At 40.6% G+C, this 19,986-nt stretch overlaps 1 protein-coding gene across 9 annotated transcripts in view; it reads right to left on the reverse strand.

Annotated features, from left to right (window-relative positions):
- The window catches only part of CFAP61 (cilia and flagella associated protein 61), a 119,966-nt gene that overhangs the window by 44,882 nt on the left and 55,098 nt on the right, over positions 1-19,986 (reverse strand). For all 9 annotated transcript variants that reach the window (XM_021392227.1, XM_021392226.1, XM_021392223.1 and 6 more), the window contains 4 exons: positions 8,267-8,365; positions 6,544-6,712; positions 5,311-5,485; positions 1,865-2,157 (listed from right to left, as the gene is read on the reverse strand). In XM_021392227.1, the coding sequence (XP_021247902.1) occupies positions 1,865-2,157; positions 5,311-5,485; positions 6,544-6,712; positions 8,267-8,365 (736 nt within the window). The remainder of the gene's footprint in view (positions 1-1,864; positions 2,158-5,310; positions 5,486-6,543; positions 6,713-8,266; positions 8,366-19,986) is intronic.

The following is a 19,986-nucleotide window of genomic DNA, read 5'->3' on the forward strand; positions in this document are numbered from 1 at the left end:
CCCAATTAGACCATCAAGGAGCTGGGGACTGAAGGCAAGCATCAGATGCTCACGCCTGGGAGGAAAGGCACAGGAGAGGGAAGCCAAGAATCATAGAATCATTAAGGTTGGAAAAAACCACTATGATCATCTAGTTCAACCATCAACCCATCCTCACCATGCCCACTAAGCCACTGGTGAGCCGGGCAGCAGCAGAGGAGCCACAGACTCCGTGCTTTTTTTGTATACAAATCAGGTAATGAACTCTGTGTAGTTAATGCCTAACTATCTAGTAGATCCCAAAGCAGGGAAGCTCTGCCCGGAGTCCTGCCTGCTGACAGGGAGGGAAGGGAGGGGACTGCTGCTGCCTCCAGGCTGGGAGCCATCTGTCAGCCTGGGAGGGGGGGAGGGAGGGAGGCTGCTGCCTTCGGGAAAGAGATTTTCTCCTGTTGTTTTTCTCCTGCAGGACTCAACAAATTAAGACCCTAAGACTGCCAATCAACAGTTGATATTGGCTCAAATCCCAAAAGGTTTGGCATGGCTGTAGGGCCGATTCCTGCACAGTTTGCTTCCTGTGGAGGCTGCTCTGGACTTCCCATTCTCCTCAGAGCCTGTCCTTCCAGGTGGCTGGGAGCCTTGCAAGGCAGCTGAGCTGGCTTTGGAGAACAGAGAGACCTTGGCATCAGAAGGGACTGCACGTCCCTCATCTTCAAGGCCATGAAGGATAGGCAAGGGGCACAAAAGAGCAAGAGAAACAAACCAGAAGATAATGGGGGTCCTGAAGGAATGGCATAGGCCACATGGGAGAGGCGATGGAGAAGTGAAGAGGTATGGGTTTGTGACTGGATATTAAAGTTACAAGAACCACATTCACATCTCTGTGGAAGAAAAAAAATAGAGGGATTTCAGGAAAGGAAGAGAAAAACTGAAGAGCTGCATACAAGGACAAAGCAAAAGGAATGTCTCTGCTGACATGGCGACCAAAGCCAGGTGACAGCCAGTAGATGAAAGTCTTACACAAGGTCTTTACCTCCTTCAGGAAGGGCTTAGATATCTCCACACTGAAAAGAAAAGGAGAGGGAAAAAAACCAAAACTAGAATGTGTGGCTTTCCAGCTCAGAAGAGCTGGCTGGGGAGCCCTCTGGGAGTAGCACATGGTCCTTCCTTCCCAGAACTACAGCCCTTACAGCACAAAGGAGCAGCCAGCACAGTGAGGATGTGCTGCGAGGGCCGTAAGGCTTCCCGTGGACACACATTTTGAAATGACTCTACAAGAAGCTCACTCACACAGATCAGCCCAGTGATTAAAAACAGCACTAGTTTCCCCATTAGGAAACATTAAAAGCTGTCCCATATCTCACAGGACCACCATATGTGTGAGTGTGTGTGTAATTTATCTAGATAATTTATTGATACTGTAGATGAGCAAAAATGGAATCAGTAATGTAGAGAGAGAAAAATCTGTTTAAAATGTATTTCAATAAGTACATAGTACGCCTCTATCCTAAGATTCTTGGCTGCTAGTATGACTTAATGAAATCTTAATCATATGCACATAACTATAGACAGGAGTTACTGTATGTATTTAAATAATAAAAGGATTTCTAGAATGATGTAGCAAATGAATTAAGAGCATTTGTCACTCAACAACGAACAACTATTGGTGAGTTGGCTGACTAAAATACGTTTAAATCCAAATCAGTCATGGAATTAACAGTAGTATTATTTGGATTTTTTTACCAAACAATCCTTCAAAGTAACAACTGAATGTTAATTCTTCTGGAGACAATGAGAAAATAGATAAGCCGGCAAGGGACTATCAGGATTTGATGGTCTTTGTCTTAAAAAGCAGACTGAAGGAAATACAATGAAAGCGTATACTTACTGAGCACTGCAATTGGAATGGTTTTGTATTAGTAGTGAAAGCAGCGCATGTGATGAGGTCTGGGTCGTCGCCTTTGCCCCACTGTGCCAGGATACTGTCATAATAAACAGACACACCAGCCTCCGACAGTGCCTCCTGAACAGCACTTTCGATTTCGTTGTTGTTAAGGCAAGTAACATTTGAGCTGAGTGGAGGCTGCACGAGATGGATGCGAGAACCATCGATTCCGAGAGATAAGAAGGTTTCAACCGTGGTGTAAATGTCAATTGTATTCCCATAGACAATGACGTTCCCTAAGGGGAAAAAAAGGGGAAAAAAATCTAAGATGTACAATGAAAACCTTATTAGTGTAACTCAGATGATAATAACACGAAATTGCTCTCTTTGACCCTCTTATTTCTCTGATGCTATGAAGCAAACAATGTTACCTAGCAACAGTAGCTAAGATAATTTAGTGAAGAATTTGTACAAAACATCCCACAAAGTAGGCAAGTACTTAACACAGAGGTATGACATTCATTCTGACCCCATAATTTGAAATTATTCTGATTGAAAATCCTCTGGAGCCAAAAAAAATGAAAAAAATGAAAAAAGGAAAAATACACCACATTTTATTTTGTTATCCTCTTCCTCCTCAATTTTGCTTATATTCAAAGCACTTACTTGGGCAGGCAGGGGAACAGATTGCTGGAACTGTTGCTTCCTTTTGCAAAAGCTCAATCTCCAGACAAGGGACCTGGCTTACACTGGAGTGGCTGTGTGCTTTATCTAAGGATGTTTAATATAAAACACATAAATATTCCTCCAAGCAGGGCCTGAAAACTGTTCCTTTCCTCTCTGCTCCCTCTGTCCCTTTGCTCCCAAGAGAAAGCATCTTTCTGCTCTCTGATCCACTCTTCCTTCAAGTAATCCATGCAAAATACCACAGCTCTTGCAGGATGGACTGAGGATTCCTTTCCTGGTGGGAATGAGAAGTGCTTACCAAAGGTCCAGCCTAACAAAGGGCTACTCTGACTCTAAGATACGTGAGCCTGGCCAACAGAGAGATCATGACTGTTTGGCAGAGCCGGTCTCTTCGGGGAGAAGTTCAGTGATTGCATTACATGTTGGCATTTCTGTATATATGAGATCAGATTCAAGCCCGGCATTTCTCAAGGAAAATTAAAATTCTGTTTTATATGGTAATATTAAATACAATTACATTACATTAAGGAAAGCAATGTTCCTTTGCTGACCTCTTGTAAATCAACAATTTACAGTTTCTGCTTATGACAATATTAGGGGCTTTTTAGATTACAGCACTACTAGTCTAGGAACTACCGATATTCATTATGGACTGAAATTATGTTCACTGGACAGATAGCGATTCCTCAGGATGCTTTTATTATTTAACTACATGAAAATGTATCTATCTGTGAGTAAACACAATCATCTTCCATGGAAAAAAGCAGCCATAAATAAAGATTGTTAGTGTGGTTTTATCATTTATTACTCGGATGTCAGAGTTCTACTGCAGAGCAGGCTCATTCATTTTCCACAAGTGGAAGCACAACATTTCAGTGATCCCAGGATGACCTGAGTCTTTTTAGTTTGCAGAAGCTAAAGAAGAAAATGTTATGTTAGCTAAAGCATCGGCAGCTCTGGTTGTTGATTCGAGCACTGGAATTTTAATGTGATAGTATTCCTACAAACGCTTTTAATAAGGCAGTAAACTATGTTTAGGTAAAGAGAAAAAAAAATAATTGCTCCATTTTGGGCCATTAAAGCAGTTTTGTTTCTTTCTTCACTCCCATTCTACTTTTTATTTTCATGGAAAGTGCAGTGCTAATAGGAGATGAATTTCAATTAGTTCCAATTACAGTTCTAATAGGTTACACCCATCAGAGAAGCCTCAGCCCATGGACGAGGGCTGGTGCTCGCCCCAGGCACCTCTCCTGCCCCATGAGGAGGAGCCCATGGAAGAAGAAAGGTGGTAGTGCCGTGGAGACCCCAAACTGCATCTGGTAAAAGTAACAAATAGATGAGTGAGAGGAGGATACAGCAAGAGAAAGCTGTATGGAAAGAAACTGAAGTTATCCAGCAGCCCTCTGGACTGGGCTCACTGGGAGCTGTGGGTTTAGTGTATTGCTGAAGAGAGGATAGCACCTAATTAAGATATCCAATTTAGATCATACCAAAACCCAGCAGCAGTGCTGAAATTATTAATACTAATTTAGTATTAGAAAAGGTGCCTTGGTCCCAAAAGAGATGTGCCATAAGTCTTCCCTTTCACCTGAAGAGTGGTTGTTCCACGTGCCTTGCATCCTGGATGCTGGTTCCTTCTTTTTCTGGCATTTCTGCTCAGGTGTGTTCGAGCACATTCCAGGACTGGGCAATGCACAGTTTTATATGCAAGATGAGCAGTAACAAATAGGGAAAACTAACCACCTCATCTGTTTAGACAAAGACAGCTGTGCCAGTCAGCTGGACACCACGTAAAGCCACGCAGACTGCTCTACTCACATTGAGGCCGGGAAGCTGTTTGAAGAAAACGTGAGCTGAGACATTACGATGTTTACTGTCTCCTGTCCTGATCACAGCAAGACTCAGAAGATGATAAAGAAACCTCTAGTATCTCCAGAACTTCTTTAAAAGTCTGCCAAGCATGGCATGAACTTAGCAGACCACAGCAATCAGCTATCAATTTGCATTATTCTACTCTCTGCTGCGTTAGCCAGTCCAGCTACATTTTTAGGAAACTCCTCTTTCTGCTTTCAAGGACTTTCCCGATCTGAACTCTTCCCTGACTCCGGTCTGGCACAAAGAAAACATGATGGGTGAATTCATTTACTGTTTGATCTCCTTTCAGTTGTGGAAAGGATTTAACTTGGAATTCTGGACCATTCTAGGTATTTTCCACAGCATGCACATTCAGTGAATATATGACCAATGCGCACATGGACAGATATAGCTGACAAAAATGTGATCTTAAGGGTTAAAAAGATAATACAGAGGGACTGCAGTTCTACAGGAATAGCTGTAAAATGATGGCATGGAACACAAAGATTACAGAAAAGGAAAAAAAAAAAAGTCTCCTAATTTAGACCTGCTTTCTTGGTGTTATGCCTCAAATCTAGATGTTCTTCTATAAGAGAAAAACACACCCACTAATTAAATTATTATTTAATTGTCTAATTAATGACTCCAGCCAGCTTTGCATTTGGGACTCATTTTGTTTTATATAATAATTACAGATGATTAATCTATCTCAAGATTTTTTTTTTTCCTAGATAAATATGCTAGGTATCAAAAATGACAACAAATTGTAAATTAATCTGGAAAACAAAGCGCAGAAGATGAAAGACTTTGTTCTAATTAACTGAGCATCAATTATACCATGGAGTTAAGGAAACAATAAGCCTAGAGAATATTTCTGCAAGTGTGCGTGTGTTTACCAAAACCCTTACCTTTTGAACTGATAAAATTTTCCTTCAGCCAGTCCATTGCCTTTAAGCAGTCCTGATCATCGTTGAGAATAAAATGATTGGAAGGGATTTTCCCTGTATATCTTTGTGGCCATTTACTAATGGCTTCTCTATTAGTTGGGAGTTTACTGGTATCTGCTCCAGTGGGAGATGGGACCTGGAACAAATGGATGAATGAATAGATATATATGACATATATCTTCAAGTTCTACTAAGAATTTTTAAAAAAATCATCTCTATGTAATAAAAAGGAAACCACATGATAAAAATAATTACTTTTTTTTTTTTATGGTAGAGCTTGAAGGTAAGAATAGATGTTATTTTCTTCTTGAAGGCAGATAAAAGCTGAGTCTTCCCTTGCTTCCCTTATCTCTCCCTCCTCTAGTGTACTTATTTTGCACAATTTATGTTACGAGTCAGAGTTGCATCCAAATATCTTTTTCTAGGAGCACTTAAACAATCACAATTACAGTACAAAACTGGAAGCAACTATCTAGTACAGGGAGGTCTGATTCAGCAGCAAGACTGAGCACTTGGTTCCACGCTGCATAACTTCATGTTACACTGTTCAGAGATCTGTGCTGCTGCTGTAAGCTAGGGGAATGGCAAAATTGCTTCAGTTGCCATCAAGGCAAAAACAAAGAATCTCAGCTGGAAAATTGGTCCTTTTCACTTATATCCTCCAACATACTGCGAGACTCCACTGAGTATCAGTGGAGGTCACCTGACCTCACCTGAAACTTAACCGTGTTAATAAGAATACACAGCAATAATACATAGCCCCATGTATGTGCCTAGGCATGCGCATCATGTGAATCAAGTGATTAATTTGAAAAGAAATTCCCTCCACTGCCAAAACTAGGTCAAATGGTGTTATACCAGCTGGAGTTAAGGCTCAGTGGCTGGGGCCACATGTCAATTGGAACAACTCTTCAGCAGGTTTGCAGGTCACAGTGGCAAAAATACTGGCAGCTTTGCTTAACATCTGATCCTGAGGTGATCCGTTGCTGGCAGAAAGTTCTGTAAAACCTCCCTCTCCTCTGCTCCAAACTCTAGAGCTGCATGAAGTAGTACAACCTGCTGATCGCAGGCTGCAAACATACTGCTTATACAATTGCTAAGGAGTATTCTACTCCTTTGCTAATCACCAAAACCCTGTTTACTGTAAAAAAAGAAGAAGATATTATTGTTTTTTCACTCTGCACACAATCTTACCTGATAGTTCTGTCCTGTGCAGAGAATGAGGTAGTCATACGGTACTTTTCTCTCATTGGAAACAACTACGTATTTGGCAGAGCGATTTATGCCAGTCATTTTACCAACTACAACGTTAACCCAGGAACAAAGTGACATCTGTGCATAATCTTCATCATTAAAACAGTGGCTGTGAAGAAAGAATATCTGTAAGTGACATTTCAGCAGCTGACAGCAGGCATTAATTAGACATCTGGTGAGTTAGCCGAAGTCCCCTAGTGGTTCAAGTCTGTTCTCTTGCTGTGAGTTTACTGCAGCCTATAGTAAAAGATTAGTCATTATGAAATGCTCAGTTACAAATTGACAACTTTTTGCTAAAACCAAATAATCCCTCCCAGTGCTGGGCCATATACCACATAATTTAAAAAGGAAGTCAGAAAAAAAATGCTTTACTCTGCTTTTTATTTGCAGCTTGATGCGAGGAGGAGACTTTTGTACCCGCAAAGAAAATGTTTTAATCATCTAATTTTTTTTGTCTTGTACAATATTCCTTTTTTATATGTTACGTAACTGAATTCCTCTAGAAAATTATGTGAATACTACAGAAGCAAAGGAGAAATTATCATATTGGTTATCCAAAAGAAAACAAAATTAGCAGGCATAGAAGAGAAAGAAAGAGAGAAACAGTGCAGGTGTAAAAAATAGGAATCTTCACTAAGAGAGCTCCAGAAAGAGAAACACCACCACCAAAGAGAGTATTTTGCTACTAGTACCGGGATATACATTCTGAAACACCAGGACTGACTGCTACGCATTAATTGCTGTTAATGAGTTCCCAAAATTGTCCTAGGGACTGACAACAATAACAAACAGAAAAAAAAAAGTTGTTGTGACCTGAAGAATTTTAGAACTGAATGTTCAGGCTTTCTGAGGCGCTCTGCATCCTCTGTGCTCACAAATACCAGAGGGAAATAAAGAACGGAAGACACCCACTGTCAGTTCTAAACTGTAATCATGCAGAAATCTATAAATAAAATGGACATCAAGGAGAGATTAGGGTTTTCAAAAGCACCTTTATAATTGAGGAGCACAGCTCCCGGGAGACTGACACTCCAAAATCACAGGGATGCTTTCAAAAACCATACCCTGCAGAGTTCCATTTTCACTCTTAATCTGCTTTCAGATTTTAACAGCTAATTCTGGCGAGGCAGCCATGAACAGCAACTTTCCATCAGGGTGGATATTTTGTTATTACAAATCTTTTCTTACAGTATGCTTAGGAAAAAGTGCACACGCTTTTGTGTGAGTATATAATCCCTTCATTTCCTAGACCTGTACTTAAAAACAGCCCTTTCTACAATAAAAAAATTAATTCCTTAGTTTTATCAAAAATTCCTTGATAGGGCAAAATTCAGAATATGGTGAGACAGTTTTAAGCAGGTCAACATCACACTATCTTCAGGTCTTTGTAGACACTCCTGGTTTAAGGTTCAGCAAATAGACAGTTAGTTGTTTTATCACTTAATGAGCTGGCTCCTCAGGCCACTACTGAAGTTACCACTTTATTAATACTTTGTGACACTTCCCTAGTAATAGTAATATTGAACTCATTTCGCAGGCCATATGGACAGACTGGATTATTTTGAGACTATCTGCGTATGTTTCTAGAAAAATTTAGGACCAGTTCACAGAAAATTACAGTGTTATGTTGAAGTTATTGAAGTGTCTATATGTTAAATCAAACCTGTTAATTAAAAATCTTCTATGTTTGGAGCCTGGTAGGTCTTTTCCTGGAAGGCCATGAGTTGAAATCAAGGTCAGATTGTTGAATTTCAGGTGCGGACTGTGGAAAGAAAAACAAAATGCCACAGTAATACCAGCATGAGTTTGCTGAGGATTCTGTTTGGTATAGCTGTAACACGAGTGCATTTTAACATACAGCAGCGTTGACAGATAACTGATTCTCCCAGTCCATACTTGTGGCTTTATTTGAGGTGTAGCACAACATTGTCTCAATCCTGACAGACATGTTTAAATTCTTTCATGTAACTAACCAACTCTTTCCTAAGACCTTATGCAGGACTAACCTTCCCTGACTACAACAGCTATTGCAAGACCACCAAGTCTTAGCTCAAATGCCAGAATACGGTGTCCCAGAAACAGACCACTCCAGACTGACTCAAACCTTGTCCCTCCTTGCACATGTTATGTTAGGAAACAAGTAGGATAAGCATTGTCAATAACCACAGTGTTAACCATGCTGATGCTGTGCCACGAGGCTGCAGAGAACAGGCTGTGATTCTGTGATGCTATGGAAGTGTCCTCAGTGGCCCCAGATGATGCAGACACAACATTTTTGAATCATAGAATCAGAGAAATATTAAGGTTGGAAAAGATGACGAAGATCATCGAGTCCACTCGCAACCCACCCCCACCATGCCCACTGCCCACGTCCCTCAGTGCCACATCCCCATGGCTCTGAACACCTCCAGGGACGGTGACCCCACCACCTCCATGGGCAGCCCGTGCGAACATCTCACCAGCCTCACTTTTGTTGATCAACCAAAGTTTCAGATAGCTACAGCTCAATGCCATGCTGAGATAACTGGGTTGTTCCTTACTATCTGCAGACTTCTTCTGTCCCTCCTTGTCAGCGTTACTGACTCATACAGGACAACAATAGGGCCCTTGCCACTTCCATTTTCTTTTGCCTTCTCTCTAAACACACCTGCTCTCTTGCTATTCTTCTCATTCCTGAACGCAAGGAAAGCTGGCAATGGGAAAACTAAACTTTCAGTAAAGAAAAATGAAATCCATTGCTCAGTCTGGTGAGTATCACTAATTTCAAACATTCTGCTTAACAGGACTGGATTAAAGAACGTGCTTTGGAACCCTGCAGAAGTACAGTCAAGAAGCACTTAAAAAAACCTAAAAATCATTATGGAAACCTGCAATTACTCAAACATCTGGTAAAAAAACTCTGTGTCATGATCATTTTTATGTCATTTATTGAGTACATGCTATGAGGGAAGTTAAACTCTGCAACAATGCAAAGCATTATGCTTAAAGCAGCATTCAAAAATGTGCAGGGTCTTGTCCAGAGCAGTACTTATTTTGTGTTGTCTTTATGAGTAACAGACTCTTTCCCATGTACCATCATACAACATTCAAAAACGCAGGAAGTTGCAAGTCCTGCTGGAGAAACAGAAGAAACACAGCCACTGCTGTTTGCAGCTCACATTTCATACGCAAAGACATGGCTGCAGGAAAGGGATAAAGAATTCCTGACAACTAGTAATCAAGCTGCTTTCTGCACCATGTCTACTGAGAGGAAGAGGACACACCAGAGGAGCAGGACAGAGTTTAATTCTATTTTTAGGAGGATACAGAAAGTAACTTCTTTACACAGGCCAGCTGCAAAGTGTTTTGCCATTTTGCTAAGATTCATGTGTCTTCGGACAGAAAAATAAGAATTTCCACCGTAGTTTCATTAACACCAGAGGGTTGGGGGGGGAGCAAGACTGACAGTACGTTGAACTAAATGTGATCTGACATTTAAAAACAAATAAATATTATGAGTGATTAAGCCTTCTAATCTTCAAGGCTTTGTGTAAGTTAAGTATGGATTGATGCAAATGGTACAAAGGAATCAGAATGTTTTTTATCAACCAATGTTAATTTGTTATTCACACATTTAAAAAATATATTCAAACAAAGTTAAAGGTCATACTTAAACCAAGGAATTTTGAGGTTATGGCTACCACTCTCAAAATGCATATTAATAGTTTAATTCTGGATTATGGATTATCTACTGTAAATCTCCATGCATACTCAGCCCAAGTGCAATGTCATAAATAACCTTAATGTAACAGAGTGCATATATTTATACAGATTATGGGCCTGATTCTTGTTTAAATTAAGGTCACTCTGCAGAGGTAGGTGTAAATAGAATTTGCTCTTCATTTATGGCCACATTATGTTGGCTGCGTGATATAAAGTGGTCTTAATGTAAACAAAAGTTTACATTGAGCTGAATTTAAAGTGTGCAGCATGCCATTTGCACTCATGGAACACTTCTAGTTGGCTGCACATGCTAGCAATTGCAATACACTGTACACATCTAAATAGTATGGCTGCTTGGTATTTAGTTTACATGCAATCATGAGGAAAAGGGCTATAACAGTACACAGACATCCCAGACATTCTTCTGTCACTGAAGGTTCTTTCCAGCTCAGAGCTGAAACTGTTTCTCTATATACTGCATGCCCTCTTGCCAATAGGTCTCCAAATCCACCTGCTGTAATAACATTAAGTTTAAATTATGTTAACAGTATTTAGGATGAAAATGTTGCAGAAAAATGGTAGAATAAAAGGTTCCAGGCAACAATAACATACCTCTTTTGCATGACTGCACCATGGTGCACTTTATTGGTCTGATCACATACTATTTTCTTCTCCAGAAGCTCTACCTTTATCTAACCCATATGTAGTCATCCATTATTTCCACAGTCATATGGTGTTTGGTCAGTTCTCCCCCATCAATTCTGAGGCTTTAATTCCGAGCCTTTCACTCTGTACAATTTACTAACAATTTACTGCTATCTCAGCGCTCCCACAGCATTCCCATATGCCCCAAACGTTAATGAATGGGAAATTAGAATTAAATCCTGTAGGCATCAAAATGTTGATTAGCAACTCATTAGAATACTATGATGACATGAGTAATATCTTTGATTCCTCATTTACACTGAAAAAAATCAAGACACAAAGAAAACTGGATTAAAGCTATCAAAAGGGTGTGCTGATGTCAGAAGCTGAACAGAAAAACCCAGAGCTAGTATCTGATGCTGCTCCAAGAACAGGCACATTGCCCTTCTGGGTCCAGGATCTCAGCTTGGAATCACCAGAAGTGATCCACAAACAGCTGCAGAACCAAGCCTGCAGCAGTTCAAGAAGCATTTGGACAATGCTCTCAGCCACAGTTTGAATTTTGGGTGGTTCTGTGTGGAGCTAGGAGCTGGATGATCCTTGCAGGTCCCTTCCAGCTCAGAACATTCAGTGCTCTTGGCTTTGTCACTCGCCCTGTGGCACTGCAATGCAGATCCTCCACGAGCATGTCTGTGTGGACCAGGGCACACAGTCAAGCAGCTGCATGGCCACTAATCATACTGCAGTTCACACTGTGGATGGCACAAACCATACTTCTTCTGGAAAGAAGAAATCAGTGCGAAGTGTTGTCTGAGCAGAAGTGGAGGTCAGAGGCAAAGCAGAGTGGAAAAGTTGGGATGGCAGCAAGCTTGCAAGAGGAAAGTGGAAGCCAAACTGATTTTTTCAAGTGACTTCCACGAAAAGATGAACAACAAAGCCTTTAATTAGAAGACAATCCTCCCCCAGTATTTGGGCCACTTGCAACATTTGCCAGAGCAAGGAGCTCTGATGCAGACAGTGAGTCATCACCCCACAGAGCTGCTGATGGCCTCAGCATGTTCTTAGGCTATCAACTTCCTGCATCTATGCAGGAATGAAGGACTTCACAGTGGGAAGATATTCTCGCAGAATCAGCACTTCCAAAACCTACCACAGTGAGAGCTTCAATCTCTGCCTTCACCTTGAAGGACTGAAATGGAGGATTAGATGCTTGTGATGTTCTGAAAACGTGATGACTTAGAATCATAGAATCACAAAATCATTTGAGTTGGAAGAGATCCTTAAAGGCCATCTGGTCCAACTCCCCTGCACTGAACAGGAACACCTACAGCTCCAGTGCGCAGAGCCCTGTCCAGCCTGACCTTGGCTGTCTGCAGGGATGGGGCATCCACCACCTCTCTTGGCAACCTGCGCCAGTGCCTCAATACCCTTATGGTAAAAAAAACTTCAAAGCCTTCCAAAAAAAAAAAAAAAAAAAAAAAAGGCCGGTAATAGACAATCATTTCTGTCACTTTCATGCAAGTAATGGTCACATTTGCCAACAGGGAAGTAAAATTCCTCATCAGCTATGATCAAAATTTGTTGGGTTTAAACAAATTGGCATTTGTGAAAATTATCAGAAACATTAAATGTAAAAATAGAAGCAAAAACTAGCCTCATATATGACAAAGGTTGATTAAACTGCAACAGGTATGCCTCAGATTAGGATTTTAAACCTATATACAAGCACTTAAATGCAAGCCTGAAAAACACAGGCAAACTGCAGGTGCTTAGCCATGGTTACTACTGGCACAGAGAGGGGAGGTAACAGTGCTGAGTATTTTGCCAGTGTATATTGGGCACCTTACCACACTCTACAGCATCCACGCCTTTCCTCCACACAGCATTATTGTTTCTAGGCCAACAAAAGGATGGCTTATTTATGACGGCTGTCGGTTCCCTACTGCTGCCTTAAAACCCATAATAATGTGAAAACAACAAAGGTTCTGAGAAACAGGTAGTACATATAAAGAAAAATGTCTTATATGCCTCTAACATACATATTAATACGAAGTATGGTAAAAGCACATGTTTCCATTTGGTGAAAAAGTCTTCAAGTGAAGAGCCTGAGCCAATGCAACATTAAACAACTGCACCTGCATTTTCAAAGTAAGCAGTTCCAGCAGGAATTCATGTTGCTGTGGATACAAAGGGAAGAACAGCTCAAAGATACTGGTAAAGCAGGGAGGGATTAGAGTATCTAGGGAAATAAGTAAAAGGTATTGAGTTTCATTGCACATTTCTAGAGGACGGCTACAAAAGCAAGTCTAAACACCCTCGTCCTTGAAATAAAATTGCACTGCCCATTTATTGTGAGCACAACCAAAGGAACAAACAAACAAGAAGTTTTATACTAAACTTATATATGTATCATTTATAGATGTACCTCCTAGCATTTGCAAATTGGTTCCAATATTCCTGCCCAGTTTTTCAGAATTTGTTGCCTGCTGGCTTTGTGTGGTGCAACAACAAAGGTTTAGGCGGTTAAAAACTGCCTGAACAAATTATGTAATTAACCGCCTTCATTAACCTCCTCATTATCACAAATAATCAGTCATAATTACGTTACAACCTCAACTTTCCTGTAGTGGAGAACTTCATACTGCACCTCTAAACAACTCTAAAAATAATAAAAAATCACCTGTTTTCAGCACTACGAATAATTAGGCTGAGAAATTCTCGCATGAGCAAAACTTTGAATCAGAGAAGTTTTCCCATTTTTCCCTGCAACCAGAAATGAGCCATATGAATTTTAGGGGGAAGGAGGAACCCAAAATGGGAGGTGATGCTAAACCCAGAGGCAATACTTTGTGTTCAGGGCACAGAAACTTAGGTATAGGAGGCATGTATAGGCAGTACCTCTCTGTGACCCAAATAATACGACACTTAATTCAAATTAGGTTTTGTTTATTTTTAAAGGGAAGATCAGCACCCCAAACATTTCAAGAATAAGGTAAGCAGGATGTGACTTGGAGAACAGACATCTCCAGAACAAAATGATTTTCTAACACGTTTTACAAGACTACAAATAAAAAACATCAGATTAGTGCAAAAAAATACCCCACACTCCCACATATAAGTGATGAATATGTTGCTTTGTACTATAGACATCCTTTAAGAGTAACTTTTACAAGTAATGTGTTTCCACACTGCTTTCTCAGGCAGAGTTAAAGCAGTCTCTGTCTTCCTACTTTCACTCTTTAGGCACCTACATTTAACTCAGACAAGCAAGAATCAGCACCAAATCAAGTAGGAAGATGTGTGAAAATAACACAGCAAAACAGTTTCCCTGTTATGATGCTACACGATGCCATTCTAGTATTATGAAGGCTCTGCAGCTGACATCACACTACTTGGTTGTTTGGCTTTTAGTGAGAAGGTCAGTAACAGAGGCAGAAAGGGGTTACTGTTTGCAGCAACAATTGCCGAAAGCCTCTGCTCTCAAGAACCAATTACAAACCTCAGAACGTGGTTTTAGCTTAACTGCTGCCCAACAGATGTTCATCTAGAAGTTATCCCTCTTTAATTACAAGTAAACAAAGATAAGCCAGTTCTCCATTGGATCAGCCTTAGGAAAAAGTGTTAAGATTGTGAATGAATTTGCTGAATGAAAGAAGGGTCCTTGGTGGGACACCTTTCGATGCAAGAGTCCACACTTTTGTTTCCCTGTAAGCTGTGCTTGTGATGAGTCTTCTTCTAAAGAGCAGCGGCAGACGTGTCAAGAAGAGCACTGACAAAAATAAAACAGTGAGTGAATCCTAGGTCATTAGCTCACAATTAATGTGATCAACTTTTTTGCACAGGGAGAAAGATAAATCGGTTGATTGCTTCAATAGGAAAATCCCCATCTTTTTCTTCCCAGAACAGGACTGTTTCTATTCCAAGATGGACCACAACACTGGAAATACACCATCCACTTCAATTTCAGAAAATACTCTTTAAATTATTTAAGGAAGAGATAAAGAGGAATCTTGTATTGATTTATGAAATATTGCAAGATGAAATTTATTTTTAAAACAAGTTTTTTTTTCTAATGGCACTTCAACAAAATGTTTTGTCGTGTCCCAGTTACTACTCCTGATATCAAAACAACATTCTCCTTAAAAAATAACACTTAAATTTGGATGGAGCAGTGCTTTTCAATAATGTACAGACTTTATTTTTCAGCTTTACTGATGACTGTGTAAGAGACAGTATTCCAAAGGAAAGCAGTCTGTAAGACCAGGCTGTGAAAGCCCCCACTTCTTACATCTGTTGCAAGAAACCCTTGAAAAAGCCAAATTATTTTTACTTTGACCCATGAGCAACGCCCTTCAGCGACACTGTGAGCACTTCTCTCTCCCTGGCTGGCTGCTTTTCCTCATCAGGTCTCTCCCTGCAAACTTTGCATCTGATTAATCCTGCCAGGATTTGGAGCACCTCCTTATTTTGGAGTCTAGTGCTCACTATCACAAGGCAAAAGCACCTTCCATAAAATTTGCAAGCAACATCTTGAAGACAAAACTAATTTTTGCCCCTCCTATGCCTACTGGATGTTCTCTTTTCCAGAGTGATACTTTTCTCTAACTTCTGGCCCAAATTCATTGGGGGCCAATATTTATCCACCTGAACTGCATAAGGATGTCAATCATGAGCTTAAACAGATGTGGGTGTTCTTTCCTTCACATTGAAGGCTTATACTGTAGTGCTTCTGCTGCCCCTGGGATTGCCACTTTACCTCCTTTTTTCAGTAAATATTTTCTGCTTCTTTCTTTGCCTTCACTAAAACCTGCTTTGACCCTAGCTCACGTGCCACCTCTCACAAGGAGCGATTACCCCTCTTCAACATCCTGTCTCAAAACCTGTTTTTCCTCAGTTACATTTTGCATTCCCCTGCTAGGGTAGATGAACCAGTCTTCTTTCTTTCTTTAATAATTCCCCCTGTGAATGGTTATTCCTAGATCCCTCCAATTTGTAATTTCAATACCTGCATCTCTTACCTCCTCTGTGCTGGCCTTTTTCCTAGACAATACGATTAAAAACATGCACAACTCTGCTGTGTTTCAATTCTTGGATTAATTTCTCATTTTTAGGTATCTCTGAATCACCTCCTCATCTTGATTTCTCCCTGAATGTCACCTAACATGCCTTTTTCCACTATCTCCTTTCAAACTGCCATCCATACCATAACTCATTCTCTGAAGCAACCCAGCCACCCTTTTCCTGTCCCTGCTTTTATCTTCCTAACCACCTCTCACTTTCCAGCAGTGTTTTTGCTTTCCTCACCTGCGTCAGCTCAGCTTTTCCTATTCTTTTTTGCGGCATTCTTCTCTAGTGATTGTGGCTCTCAACTGTAATTCAGTTGAGCCTTTTTTCCTTTGTTAGACTAATTCTTTTCCATACTTTGCTTCTCAACCCAGATTGACCCTTGCAGTTTTACTGCTGAGCACTGCTCCATCCTTTAACCACCTCTTGTCAAACTCTCCTCTCACTGACAGCATCTTGCCAGCACCTGCAAGGAATACACCACGCTTGGAATACACACGCTGATTAAAGCACATAACATTTAACACTGAGTCATGGGTATTTGCTTACTTACACATTTACTGCACAAATTGCATCTTTTACAGCAAGTACAAGCTAAATGGCAACTGGTCAGAACCCCCAGCTGCAGACTTTTCTAGTAAGCCCTCTAGAAAACGATCATTCACACAACATATGTTGTGTTTTCAGGATCTTGTTTACTAAATAAAGGACAGCAAAGCCCCTATACTATGAATTGTTATATGGCAGAACAGAAGAATCTGAAGAGCTCTTTTCTCGTCCCACGCAAGATGCATACTGAATCAGACACATGCATATACCTAGGCAGGAACATACTCAGCTACAAAGTTTACATGATTAGCACTATCATCCCAAATACACATTGCTTTTGAATTTAGCCAAATACAAGTACCACTAACCGCTACATTTGCTAGAGAATTTCCTAAATAAAAATTCAATTTTCATCCTTTAAACATTTCAGCATTTTGTCTTGTTCAAAGCATAAAACAAAGCAATTATTTTTCTAGACAGAAAATGAGGGATATCTGATGATGGCCCTGGTAGTTACAGTCTCTACAGTACAGCAGAGACTGTACCGTTACAGTATCATGGGTGAGACATCAACACCATTTTCCATAAAATGGGATGTAAAACTTCAGTGTGGCTAAGATGTTGCTGTTCTTCTACTCCTGTGTGAATTTTTCAGCAAATCACCTACAGTGCAAATTGCAACTCATTAACAGGACATTTTTAATATTACTGGCCAATAATTAAAGTCAAGATTAAGTTGTTTTTATTTGTGTAGCTTGTACTTATCCCATGTTAGTCCATGTAATTGCCGAGGAGATTAAAGTTTTAACTTGGTGATATTGCTTGGGGCAGATTTGGCAATGCCGCCTTCACTACAAGAGCTGCTCCAAAAGTAATGCCTCCCATTTTAATGGTGATGACGATGTTCAAAAGTAGTGTTTTGTAGCTGAGAATTTGCTCTATCAAATAATGTTATTGTGCTCTTTCTCTCTTCCTGTAGTTTTCATGGAAATAAATACAAGGCATTACTTTTGGAGCAACCTACGTAGTTGAAAAAGCACGCCCAAGTACGTCAAAAGAGAGATGCACCCTGAATTTGATGAGCGTGAGATTTGCACCAATGTTTCTCCTCCTGACAGCAAGAGCATGCAGAACGAGAAGCAGCTCATACAAAGCACCACATCCTCTTGACAGAAAGCTGGCAGCACGGAAAGGATCAGGACACAAATTTCCAAGTCTCCAACATCTGCATGTAGCAGCTGCAAACCTGGGCCTGCAGTATCTCCAGGCCTCCTGGCAGCCTGGTGAGCACAGCTGCCTCTTTGAGATAGCAGCTCCAGCGAAACCAGCTCAGGGAGACACAGCCATGGACTGCCCATCTCTACCAGGGCAGCGTGATGCTTCTCCAGCAGATCCTGCCCAAATGACCCATTCCCTGTAGCACACAACAATCCGACATTGTGCTCAGTTAACGCAGATATGTTACCAGCTCACAGGGAAATGAACAGCACAGTGTGATGTGCTACAATTCACATAAAAACAGTGCAGTGCTTGGGGACTGGAAGTGAACAAGCTACAGCACTGTGGAGCTCCATCTAAAGTAACCAGTCCTCAGCAGTTTTATAGAATCATTAAGGTTGGAAAAGACCATTAAGATCATCTAGTTCGACCACCAACCTACCCCCACCGTGCCCACTGACCACATCCCTCAGTGCCACATCCCCACTGCTCCAAACACCTCCAGGGACGGTGACCCCACCACTCCCTGGGCATCCTGTGCCAGTGCCTCACTGCTCTGTCTGAGAAGGAATGTTTCCTAATTTCCAACCTGAAAGTTTGGGTAGTTCTACCTCTGCAACAACTCTGGGCAACAAACTTCAAAAACAAGAAAAATAATATGAGCAGAACAGAAAGTACATCATCTCTATCAACAGCAAATAGCTGAGAAATGTGAATGCGGTGTTTGCACTCGCAAGGCTTCTTTATTTGCTTTGACTGCAGTGATGAGAGAGCTGCCAGAGCTGCTCTAGGTAGTCAGGTTACCAGGCTCCGCACAGAGCTGGTGACACAGCCACTCTCATGTCACACTCAGTCACCAGGCAGGGCCTGATAAATAAAACTGCATACAAATTCTTCCTGCTCGTGGCAATTTTGAAGCATCCCTTTTATGAGAAAACCACTATTTCCAAGATGAGTTTTAATGTACAAAAAGAAGTTATGAATATTCATGTATGAATTTTAACAAAATAAAATCTGCAAATACTGTAAAGTTGGAAGAGTGGAAGAACAGTTTGGGCTCAGACATCTTTAAGTACTTTTAAAGAACAAGTATGGAAAGTTGAAATAATCTTATCTAAAATTGAAAACTGTCTTTAAAATAAGAATATAACATGCAAAATAATGAAATATCGATCCTATTCAAGCATCACTTTTTGGCAGAAGCATATCAAATAGCTGTTAGGAAGTGGACCCATATCCTCTCTGCTAGTTTATGCATCAGTCACCGACTGCTCACTGTGATGCTGCCTGCCCAACAAGGCAAGATATGACCCACTGGATTCATCTCTGCCCCAACTTGATCTCTATTCACCAGAGATGATGAAAGGCAGCAACATCTGAAGGATGCGGGGCCAGTGACACAGAACACATGGTCGACTGCAACACTGTTCAGTGTTTGCCTTGGTATGAAAAAACAGCAGTCAAAAGGAAGCCCATGTATATCAATTCATGTGGCAAAGATAGATAGTATGAAACAATGAAGATCACTAAACCATTCATTCCATGTTAGCTCTGTGATCAGCAAGTAAGCACTAACTATTTAATTAGTCAACTAATTAGTGACAGGCAACATGGAAGGCTTCAGATGTTCTCAGACAAATGCAAAGATAAAAAGCCTAATTAAACAGCAAGCATTATGCTAACTATTGCCAAGCAGGACAGATGTGCAGGATATTGTATAATACTGCGCTGCCAGATAACAGCAGTTGTAGCTGTTCCGTCAGAAACTGTGCTTTAAAAACCATCTCTATGCTAATCTCAGATAAACCCCGCGGATCGACTGCATTAGATTCTAACTTTACTTCAAGAAAAAATTCAGGGCTTTGACAAAAACCTCTGTAACACATTTGCTTTTTAATGCGATAACCTCTTTAAATGCATCCAAATTGAAAGAGAAATACTTCACATTTTCATACAAAGTATTGTGGTCTTAGCTGCCATTCATTTATTGCTATTTTGTGTAATACATTATGTATATTTGCGATGTCCTCAGAGAGTAACCCATTGTTTACACCAGAGGTTGGATTAAGAAGGTTTTCAAAATCATGGATTAAAAAGGGTTTTCCCTATAATCACAAGACAATAACGCTTTCCACAGCTATATGCAAAGAGGTGGATAAAAAGCTAATTGGTTCACTGCGCCGGAGCCAATGACAAGATACTCCT

This window comes from Numida meleagris, chromosome 3, assembly GCF_002078875.1.
Source record: "Numida meleagris isolate 19003 breed g44 Domestic line chromosome 3, NumMel1.0, whole genome shotgun sequence".
In the NCBI taxonomy this organism is placed as follows: Eukaryota; Metazoa; Chordata; class Aves; order Galliformes; family Numididae; genus Numida; species Numida meleagris.